This window comes from Sinocyclocheilus rhinocerous, unplaced genomic scaffold (genome assembly GCF_001515625.1).
Source record: "Sinocyclocheilus rhinocerous isolate Xijiao unplaced genomic scaffold, SAMN03320098_v1.1 scaffold1841, whole genome shotgun sequence".
Lineage (NCBI taxonomy): Eukaryota > Metazoa > Chordata > Actinopteri > Cypriniformes > Cyprinidae > Sinocyclocheilus > Sinocyclocheilus rhinocerous.
Window position 1 is genome coordinate 397,493 of NW_015666172.1, and position 11,953 is coordinate 409,445.

At 37.5% G+C, this 11,953-nt stretch overlaps 1 protein-coding gene across 1 annotated transcript; it reads right to left on the reverse strand.

The window, feature by feature from the left end:
• Positions 1 to 401: 401 nt before the first annotated feature.
• Positions 402 to 11,121, reverse strand: LOC107731885 (Y+L amino acid transporter 2-like). The gene is made up of 10 exons (XM_016543073.1): positions 10,942 to 11,121; positions 8,852 to 9,477; positions 4,382 to 4,507; positions 4,128 to 4,272; positions 3,621 to 3,744; positions 2,890 to 2,993; positions 2,657 to 2,753; positions 2,336 to 2,485; positions 1,332 to 1,515; positions 402 to 1,246 (listed from the first exon to the last, which is right to left on the reverse strand). Exons 2-10 carry the CDS (start codon positions 9,345 to 9,347, stop codon positions 1,167 to 1,169), a joined length of 1,506 nt encoding a protein of 501 aa, XP_016398559.1. The 5' UTR covers positions 9,348 to 9,477; positions 10,942 to 11,121; the 3' UTR covers positions 402 to 1,166.
• Between the last annotated feature and the right edge of the window lie 832 nt (positions 11,122 to 11,953).

Sequence of the window (11,953 nt, forward strand, 5' to 3'; positions counted from 1 at the left end):
CAAGTTTTTTTAAAGAATAGAATTAGAATAGAGATTGCTAGAGTTAGAGGGTCAAATAAAGATGGAAGAGATGTGTTTTTAGCCGATTCTTGAAGATGGCTAAGGACCCAGCTGCTCGGATTGAGTTGGGCAGGTCATTCCACCAGCAGGGAACATTTCATTTAAAAGTCAGTGAAAGTGATTTTGTGCTTTGGGATGGCACAATAAAGCAACGTTCATTTGCAGAACACACGTTTCTAGAGGGCACATAATTCTGAAGCAATGAATTTAGGTAAAGGGGTGCAGAGCCAGTGGTGGTTTTGTAGGCAAACAATGTCTTGAATTTTATGTGAGCAGCTATTGGTAGCCAGTGCAAACTGATAAACAGGTGTGACGTGCATTCTTTTCGGCTCGTTAAAAATTAATCTTGCTGCCGCGTTCTGGATTAATTGTAAGGGTTTGATAGAACTGGCTGAAAGACCTGCCATAGTAGTTTTCATCCAAAGCACTTAAAAACAATGGCTGACTAAATGTTAACATTAATATTTATGTGTCCCTTCATGATGAACATGCACAGGTTTTGCATTATTTGTCCTTTATTTAGTTTTTTTTTTTATTCAACCAGTTATTTATCACAAATCCATAATAACACTGCCTTTGTCATTTCAGTCTTTAGAAAAGAAAACATGGAAAATACTGCTTTCAATATTCATATACACGCCTGTAAAGATAAAGATGTTGTAGTGGCAATTCCTTTCTTCAACAAACAACAAGGTCTTTTATTAGACTCAGTGTACGAGCATCTAAATTTATGTGTGTATTAGTGTGCAACAATTAGGTTTATGGCTATTTCAAAGCAATTGTACAAATGTCTCTAAATAATTTCTCTGTTATCAGTGCTATAATTTCATCCCCGCAACAACCTCAAAGTCCAAGTTTCTTCACATGCAAGGAGTTGGTTTACTGTTCCCCATCAAACCAGCATTCAACTGATCAAAACGCAGCATAAATATCTCTAATAAATATAAAGGACTTGCATTGACTTGGGGGGGGGTTTCACATGACATCTGATCAATCTAAAATGATATCTGTATAAACCAGTGTAAAAACTTAGCAGCTTTAGTATTGCATGCCCAGTCTTGAATCCAGAGATTATTCCGGTTTACTTGTCAGTGCCTCATCCTCTTCTACTCTGCCTTTTCACCTTCTTTGTCCATCTCAGTAAGAACACAGTAGCACACCTTCTGAATGAGTATGCCTGAAGATGCTGGTGAAGAGGAAATGAAAATAGACACATACCAGTTTTAGCAGCAATGAACTCTGTAAACCTAAATGACTTTTAGGAGACTTACCAATAAACTTCCTGAGCCACATAGGCCTACGTGTGGCAGGTAGATGGCAGCACAGGAAGTAGACGGGCACTCCCGATAAGGCAATGGCAATGCCGATTAATGAGTTGATAGTGTCGCTATATAAAGGCACCACCACAAGAAATACTGTGCAGAGGCAGAATATAATTGGGAAGAACAGGCTGAGCTGAAAGAAAAAGGTAAGACAAATGAGTGATAATTATTCAATGAGTCTGCTCGAGTCGTATTTTGGCGCTCCTTTGTGATATATTTGTTAAGCATAAATTTATAATAAAGATATGAGTAATGACCATACCTATAGTTTGCCTATGTACTGTATGTAACCGATTGAATGGAACGCGTTTCCTCATGCGAACACGACTTCTGTTCGCAAATGTATATTTACATTTCTGACTTAAGGCTACATGATAATTGGTAACTTTTTATGTATTGAAATGCATGAACACTATGGAAGTTAATATATAGTTATTCATAAATATTACATATCTTTAAGATCACACAGTACGAAAGGCACACAGTATGAAATACCATTTACTTGTTTAATTTTTTTATATTCTTAGCAAACACCTTCTGACCAAACCTACTCACGTGAAAATGCATGTATTTTATGATGTATTAATATATATGATATATTATATATTAATGCATATAATTTATGATGACTACAACAGCAGGATGGCAGATATTTTCATTTCACAACTGTGACTTTACTACTCATAATTGCAACTTTCTAGGCTTTATCACAATTGCAACTTTATATCTCACAATGTGGCTTTATATAACACAGTGTGACTTTTATCTCACAAACAGGTCCCTGTGTTTCTTTTGTTTAAGTTTTTTACTCTGAGGCAGAAACTGGCTTCCATAAGCAACACTTGAATGTTGCTTTGGTTTGGTTGAAATAAAAATCAAGCGTTGCTGGATTTAGCTTTCTCACTAATTAAAAAAAATTCAAAATAATACATGGCAGACACTGGTTTGTTTACCTTTAGTGGTCGTGGTCTGTCTGGTTGTTTCCATCGCAGGTACAGCTGTCCCAGGATAGACAGACCCACAAAGAACCAGTAGCTGAAGCTGTAGTAATTGATCAGTTTAAAGACATCTTCCACACACAGGTACACAAGAGCCATGGCACCCTGTCACACAACAAGGCATTTGAGAATAGCTACACTTAGATTTACAGACATGAATGATGATTTTAAAGACATGGAATACAGACAAAGAAAAACACAGAATTGAAATAGAACATTAGTACATGTAATACAGCATATTAGGACACAAATGGAGATGTTGAAATGGGAACTGACGTTGAAGAGTAGGGCAGGGATGGGGGTGAAGCGGGTGATTTGAATCATGCACAGGTAGTCTGGCAGATGGCCCTCTCTGGAGCCCACGAAGAACAGCCTGAGTGGAGATACGCAAATGAGAAATGAGCTGAGAATGAAAGTTAGAATGAAAATGGTCCCTGAGATGAAATAATGTGGTGATTCAGATGGCATCAATGACACTGATTAAACTACCCATGTTAGATACTACTCACCTTGAAGCAGCCACTATTGAAGCATTTAATCCTCCAAAGCAGGAGAAGGCAACAGCGACTGGTATTGTCCAATTAAAATACCCAAATACCTGGTCTGCAAATGTCTGTAAATTAAAACTTTAATCAGCCAAGAAACTTTCTTTCAATTTTCTTTTTTCTTTTTTTAATGTACACTACTGTTCAAAAGTTTGAGTATGATTATTATTTATTTATTTGAAAAAATAAACCCTTTTATTCAGCAAGGATGCATTAAATTGATCAAAAGTGACAGTAAAGGCATTTTTAATAATACCAAAAAAAATATATTATGAAATAAATGCAAATTTGCAAATTGCAAATGTAAATTTACAGAAAATGATGAAAAAATAATATTATATTAAGAAAAATATTAGAGTGATTTCTGAAGGATCATGTGACACTGCAGACTGGAAATTCAGCATTGCCATCACAGAAATGAATAGCATTTTTAAAAACAGAATTAAAACAGAAAACAGTTATTTAAAATTATAATATTATATCACAATATTAATGTTTTTACAAATAAATGCAGCCTTGGTGAGAATAAGAGACTTCTTTCAAAAATCTCCAAACTTTTGAACAGTAGTGTATGTTGTTATGTTATTATATTGTTCTTTTTAAAAATTAATAAAAACAAAATTCTAATGAGAACAGCTAAGAGATGAATCTATATTGATGAACAATATTGACGACCACCAGAGATGAATACTCACCACAGCCACGGCATCACTGACCAGGATGGCAGGAATGGGCAGGATTGTATAGTAAGCCAAATTGGTAAGAATGTAGATCACTGTGACAATGGGCATGGAGATAGCAATGGCCAGCGGGAGATTTCTGCAAAACACCATGACCACCAGAGAGCAGCAGAATGCATTACCATGCATACAATTAAGTCTACAACTCTCAGAGCTGGTAGAGCAGTGCTCTGCCTAATGCTGACAAATATGTTTCATATGTCCACAGATTTATATTTTTTTACTTCTACCCAGAGGCCCAAATGGAGAAGTGCTTGGATAGTTTGTGGGAAGGAAGGTTGAAGGAGAGCTGTTGTTACATAACGGACCTGAGCATCCCACAAAACGGCATGTGATCCAATCACATGTTTGCTGTGTTCAATTATACATTCAGTGAATTGAGTGAATCAAAGATTAAGGCCTTTAGATAGATAGATAGATAGATAGATAGATAGATATTAATTTCATTTATAGATAAATTACCTCTCAGGATTTTTGATCTCCTCAGTGACAAAGTTGAGCGTGTCCCATCCAGAGTAGGAGAAGAGAGCAGAATATAATGCCAGAGCAACATCACCTGGATCCCGAGATGAACCTGAGAACAGCCCTTCAAAATTCTGTGTGTAACCTAGACCACAAACACACACATAAACCAGCATAATCAGATTATATTATATATACAGATACAAAGTTAAAAACCTTATACAGGAGTAAAAAGTTTCCTGTGGTGTCTTTACCCTGGAATATCTTGACCAGGCCAGTGATGATGACAGCGATGAGGGCAATGACCTTTGCGTAGGTGAAGAAGTCCTGAACGCGTGTTCCATACTTCACATAGGCACAGTTCACAAAGGTCAGCAAGCCTACAGAACAAACACAGGTCAAGATTAAACTTTTTTTTATATATATTTTGCGACTTGCACAGGCCCTGCTGTTTTTGTGCTCAAGATGTATTAGGCTTTAAAGGGGTCATATGATGCGATTTCAAGTTTTCCTTTCTCTTTGGAGTGTTACAAGCTCTTGGTGCATAAAGAAGATCTGTAAAGTTGCAAAGACTAAAGTCTCAAATCCAAAGAGATATTCTTTATAAAAGTTAAGAGTCAACCACGCCTACCTAAAACGGCTCGTTCTAACACGCCCCACATATCTAGGTCACTATGTGGAAATATTAGCACAATGCGCCCATATGTGCACGCAAAGAAAGAAGGCGTAACTTAAAAATATTTGGCTGCACAACTGTTGATAATTCTAATAATAAATCAGCATATTAGAATGATTTTCAGCCACGCCTACCTAAAACGGCTCGTTCTAACACGCCCCCACATGTCTACGTCACTATGTGGAAATATTAGCATAATGCCGCCCAAATGTGCACGCAAAGAAAGAAGGCGTGGTTTCAGGAACAGCAGTAGTGTTGATGCAGCATGTCAGGGAGACGCTGTGTGTTTCAGTGCGAAAGCAAAAGCACTTTATTTGGCCTTCCGGAAGTAGATGCAGTTAGGAATCATTGGTTAAGATTTATTTACAACAGAACAGCACAACCCAGCTGTTTGAATTTGTGCAACGCATTTTATGGAAGAGTACAAGGCTGGCTGTGCACAACAATTCCGACTTTGCTATGACAATCTGGCGCTTCTGAATCAGCGACTGTAAGTATAAACAGTTTAAGTTTGGGGAAGTCGTGGCCTAATGGTTAGAGAGTCGGACTCATAACCCAAAGGTTGTGGGTTTGAGTCTCGTACCGGCAGGGATTGTAGGTGGGGGGAGTTCAGCTGTCTTAACCGTGGCTTGTGTACTGCATCATCACTGTGTCTGTCACGCGACTCTGTTCCCTTTCGGGCTCTGTCTTTTCATTTATTTTGAAAGATGAAGCTCGTGATTATGGTAAGGGGCGTTACATTTCCGATGCGTGCTTGTGGTGTTCGGCCAATCACAATGCACTGGATCAGCTGGCTAATCAGAGCAGACTGCGCTTGTCAAAGGAGGGGGCTTTGTTGAAAACGACGTGTTTGAGAGAGGCGGGGCATAGAGGACCTACAATAATGTACAGTATTTGAAAAATAATGTGTTTTTTGAACATTAAAGCATGTCAACATATTCTGTTACACCAAATACACAAAATAATGATCTTTAAAATAGCATCATATGACCCCTTTAAAAAGATAGTCCAACCAAAAATGTCATCATTTACTAACCCTCATTTCATTCGAAACCCGTATGCATATATTTTTTCTGCTGAAAAGAACATATTTTGAAGAATGTTGATTACCAGTTTTGATTCCCATTGACTTCCATTGTATTTTTTTCCCCATGGAATCCAATGGGAACCAAAATGGTTTGTATTCCCCAGCAAGAAAGCAAAGAACGACATGAGGGTGAGTAAATGATGACAGACTGTTAATTTTTGGGTGGACTATCCCTTTAAGGATCCACATGGGTTTTCTTGTGAGTTTGAGTTTGAGTCTGAGTCTAGTCACAACATCACTGCAATAACACGAAATGGATACGGTCTTCCCCTGTTTTCCAAGAGGATCAATGATCTTCAGGGGTCAGTTTGTTCTAGCCCTGGAATGTCTTGATTTGTGTGTGCGTCTTTTGTAAGGTAGTCTTCCTGGCTTGAGGAAGCAGGGCTGCTGACTCTAGCACTCCTGCTGGTTGTTTTGCAAGGAGCGAAACAGCTTAGGACAGCACTAAAGTTTGCGTGCGTGAGTGGGACATTTTTTCTGTCGTACAGAAAATCCAGCTGTAAGCACCTGCGCTTTGATAACGCATTCCATGAGGGCACATTTGAACAATTTAGAACAAATTTGTACTGCTTTGTATTGCAGATACCCTTTGATAGTGCATTCATACAGGAAATAAAACAGTGGAAACTGAACTGAAATTGAGAGTCAGAGTGTGTTAGCCTTAACTCCAAATGAGGAAGTTACCATGTGTCACATGACTTACTAACTCTTACAAGATACAGTCACTGTCTGACACATTAAACAACAGGAAAAAAACTATATAATATGTGGATATTAAAATTCTCTCACACACAAACCCTCCCTGTGTCTTTTAAGCTTGGGTTACATTTCCAAAAAATAATGTTTTCTAGCCCTGCTCCAACTTCATCTTATCTGTTATTACGGTTGCTATCAATGTTGCCTCAAGTTCATAAACTGCTCGCACACCCGTTTCTAATCTAGAGTCTCTCTGCTTAAGGAGGGCAGACAGCACAGTCACAGGCATATATGTGTCTCATTCCTTTATGGTTATGTCATCTTTTATAATGAATAAACAATGAAAATATAAAACTAGCATCATTCACTTCCACTGTATAGAAACGATATCTAATTATGCGTTTCATGTGGTTAGCACGACATGAGTAAGTGATGACAAAATGTTCATTTTTGAGGTGAACTATTTCTTTTTTGTGGAATATGGCCATGTTATAATGTGATTCTATTTTAGTGAGCCTATTTTGAGATAGGCTTCTTAATTAAATGTAAATATTAAGCATGCTTAAAGGGATAGTTAACCCAAAATGAACATTGAATTTATTATTGCTCTCGTGCCATTCCAGATCCATTCCAGATATTCTTTCTTTCTGTGGAAGATAAATGAAACAAATTAGAGAAATTTTTATTTATTTATTTATTTTTTAACAATGGAAGTCAATGGTCACCAAACTGTTTAGCTACCAACACTTTTCAAAATAGCATATTTTGTGTTCCACAGAATAAAGTAAGTCATACAGTTTTGGAATGACATGAGAACAAGTAAATGATGACAGAATTTTGTCATCATTTACTTGTAGCAGGTGAGAGCTCCATGAGTTCAGCTGAGTGTGTCAGTTAAGGGAGACATACAAAATGTGCAGAGTGGTGGGTCCCCAGAACCAGGATTGAAAACCATTTATCTAGATTACGTGTGTGAAAAAATTCTCAGATTTCAAAATTCTGAAGCCTTTCAAGAACTGCCAGTTCAATTGTCATTTTTTGTTTCAGTTTGCACTTTTTGCGCAATTGTGCATGTCTGTGCTGAGCGAGACGAATCACGTGAATGTAACCCTCCACATCAGCAGCACTCATCTGACACATTCTCTTCTTCTTCCCTTTTCCACTCAACATCAAATTCTGACAGGCTTTCATTTTTTCTCATAACCTCATCATTTCTTTTTTCTCCCCTTACAAAAAAAGGACTGTGATGGTACTACAGTAAAGTGATGGTATCAGATGATAATAACATAGATCTATTTTACTTTGTCTGTGAGTGTCTTTTGAACTCCATATATTGCTCATGATGTTTTATGCCACTTCATGCGCTATTGCTGTCTGTGGTAAATCTAGCTCTGTGTTCACGTGTTTGTGTAATGTTAACCTGCTACCTGCTACCCACTTCCTGCTGCTAATTCTTTCACTGTTCACACACTCTTTTAAAGTGTTACCTACTTTCCCACTAACATTCAGTGAATGCAAAAATGCAACTAAACTTTGAATTCAAGAGCTAATTAAACCCCAAAATTTAAATTCTGTCATCATTTACAAACCCTCGTGTCATTTCAAACACTTTCTTTTTTCTCCGTAGAATGCAATAGGAGAAATGTTGAGAATGTTCAAAGGTTTGGGGTCTGTGAGGTCTCTTATGCTCACCAAGGCCGCATTTAAAAAAGTAAATTTACAGTAAATTGTAATATTGTGAAATATTATAGCAATTTCAAATAATTATTTTCTATATTAATGTATTTTAAAATGAAATTTATTCCTATGATGGCAAAGCTGAATTTTCAGCAGCCATTACTGCAGTCTTCAGTGTCACCCAGAAATCATTCTAATATGCTGTTTGGTGCTCAAAAAAAAAAACATTTCTGATTATTATCAATGTTAAAAACAGTTGTGCTGCTTAATATTTTTGTTGAAACCATGACACGTTTTTTAAAGATCCTTTTATGAAAAGAAAGTTCAGAAGAACAGAATTTATGATCAATTTAATACAATAAAAAAAATCTTACTGACCCCAAACTTTTGAACAGTAGCGTATATTCTTCAACATTCTTCCTTCTGTGTTCCACGGAATGGTAGGTAAATTATTCTGGGTGAACTATTCCTTTTAAGTTTCATAGCTCAAATTTTGTTCTTGAAGACTTGAGGTACACAAATCTTCAAAGATAAACTACAAAAGCAACTCCCAAACATATACACACACATCCACATGCATCAACTCACATATGCAGGCTGCAGCCAGCAGACGATTGGCCACGTAGGGCGCTATACACGTGGGGAAGATGGGCTGCACCATGTAGTTGGAGAAGGTGATGGCTATCACAGCCTGACTGGTGGGCTCGATGATCAGAAGAGAAGTCCATAGACGGATGAAAGCCAAAAAGCCTCCAAAAGCCTCCAGGATGTAGGCGTAGCTGGCACCCGACTTGGTGATGGTCGTCCCGAGCTCAGCATAACAGAGTGCCCCGAACACCGAGAAGATCCCACCAATTGTCCACACTAACAAAGACAACCCATAGGAGCCGCTATACATCAGTACGCCTTTGGGTGAGACGAAGATCCCAGAGCCAATCATGTTTCCCACGATGAGACACACACCATTGAGCAAAGATATTTCTTTTTTCAGTTTCATGGACTCCTGTGAGCCATTTGCCTTCAGGTTTACGTTCGACACCTCTGAGGACCGCTCCTCCGTGGATGCAGGGCTGTAGGACGCCATTGTTTTAAAGGGCCGATGGGTTGGATGATACAAAAAAAAAGACTGTCTAAACCAGTTCTACAGTCAGCTACAAGAGTTTTAAGAAGGTCTGAAAGGTTCCCAGCTAATTCTTGAGATCTTCAGGTGACATCTGGGAAATATAGAAGAAGAGTGTTCAGTATATACACACACACACACACACACATGCACGCACATATAATAATCTCCAAAGAAACAGGGCAATCATAAAGAGCTCACATACACACTCTTGCTTTTCAATTGTACATATGGCTATTACGGATCCATTAGACATCATGGCAAATGGCTTTTTACAGGTGTGTAAACAAAGCTGCACAGAGAAAAAGGTCTACATGTAAGAAAAGCATCCAGCTTGCTCATATTCCTTACTGCGTGAGACAGGATTGTGTGTCTTAGCCAACGGCTTAATCAATCACCATCCCTGACGTGGACATTGATCCACCTGATCTCTAGTCAACCAAGACCAAGTATAAGGATTTTTAATACGTCAAGTCCAATTCAACTCTCTCTCATTTTATCTCTCGCTCTCTCTCACTTTTAGCATGGTGCGCCAGCATGCTGATCTGTCACATGCTCCTTAAGGTTCAGTGGACTCAAAAGAGCTATGCTCAAGAGCACAGGCTGGGAAACGTCTTCACATGATGGTATGAAAATTATGCACATACAGGGGCATGTCTAGTTAATTGACAGCTTGTATATTTGAAGCTCAAAGTTGAGAGCCATTGATGCTGACTATGCCAAACTATACACTGACAAGGCATAGTTGTGGCACAGGTTAACTAATAAGACTTAATGACATCCTGAAATCTGAATGGAAAGTGAATGGGACTTTTGCACTGGATGCGGCTACATCTAACATTATACATTAGGGCAGTAGGATTCTGGGTCACCTGATTGTTTAAATTCAAAATTTAAAAAAGGTAGTTTAAATTTTAGAATTCATACTTAGAATTTAAAATTGTTGCACATAATTTTAGACCTGTGGGCTCTTAGAATCATTCCCACCTTTCACACACTAACTCCAGCAGTCTATAGATCTGATTAAAAGCCCTGTGTAATGGTTGGGAAGGTCTTATCACAAAAGAAGAAAGCTGCATTCAGGAAAGACAAAAAGAGATAGAAAGGATGATTAAAGAACTGAGATGAGTGGGTGGACAGTAGGCAATTACTGCACGTGATAATTAAACAGCCACACTAATGCAAGATCTTTAGGGACCCGAGAGCAAGGTTCAGGACATGCTGATAAGCGCTCTGAAAAAACAACTATAAAACAAAATCACTCAAGGTTACAGCCTAAGCCACCATAGCCTTGCTGTGAAGCAGAATATTCAGTGCATCAGTGCATTATATAAACTAACTGTAACTAACCAATTGGACTAAAGGTTTAAACTAAAGGTTTATATCGATAATAAATTCATGATAATTATGTACAGTAAGCTAAAGTCTTGTCCATATAAAACCTGTAAATATGCGTTTTTACAATGAGGTCTGAGTAATTTAAAGCTTTATGAAATAATAATTCTGGCTTTAAATGACAGCAAGCACACAAGAGCTGAGTGGAGTGGTTTTGTATTACCTTTTCCTCCAGGTGCTGTACTGGCATCAGGATGCAGCTTGTACTGATGCTTTATCTGCCGTTCATTTTCGCAGACACGATCGAAGTCGATTTGCAGCTCATGTTTATTTCGCCGTGTGAGATCTCAGTCATATGGTCTCTGTCACGGCTCGCGCTCGAGTTCCCTTCCGTTCAGTTCGTGCGCTCGAGACGTTTGAAGTAGATTGAAGAACTTCTGCTCTCATTCAAATACAGATTGCAAACACAGCGAGTAAGGGGAGGAGAAAAGGGACAGAGCACAGCTGTCTAAACTATCGGAACCATTATAATGAGCGTCTGGATGAACTTATGAAAAATACCAGCTAAACATCTCAACAAAAAAACATTTTTGTAGTCGACACATTAAGATATAAAGCAGTGTTGTTATCGTTAACTAAAATCGCTCTCGGTCATTGAAATATAGCTGAAATAAAATAAAATATATTAGGCATACGTAAAAACCTCAATTTAAATGTTGAAAAAAACTTAAATCAAAATTAGAAATGTTGCCTTGGCAACTAACCGAAATACTTTTAAGTTGAAGTAGCCTACTAAAACACGCAATCACTGAATACAATTATATAAATGAATTCATATAAATTTATATAGTTATATAAATTATTAAAAAATAATATGACAAAAGTACATAACAAAATTACAAAATCTTTAAAAGTAAACAAAAAACTAATTCCAAATGTATACCATATATATGCTACTATATATACTATAATAGTATCTAAATAATCTAAATAATAATAAAACTGACAACTGGACATCTCTGATGATATACGATTAACGATTAAAATTAAAATATATCCTGAGAAATATTCACTGGCGTAAAATGTGACAACTAACCCCGAGTCATCTACATGAATGGAAATAAAAAAGAAAAAAAAGAAAAGAAAAAGAATTCAATAAAATAAGATGATATTATAGCTTATGGCTTTTGCTTTGGAGATGTTCGAAAGTGAAGATTAAAATCCCTTGCAAACAT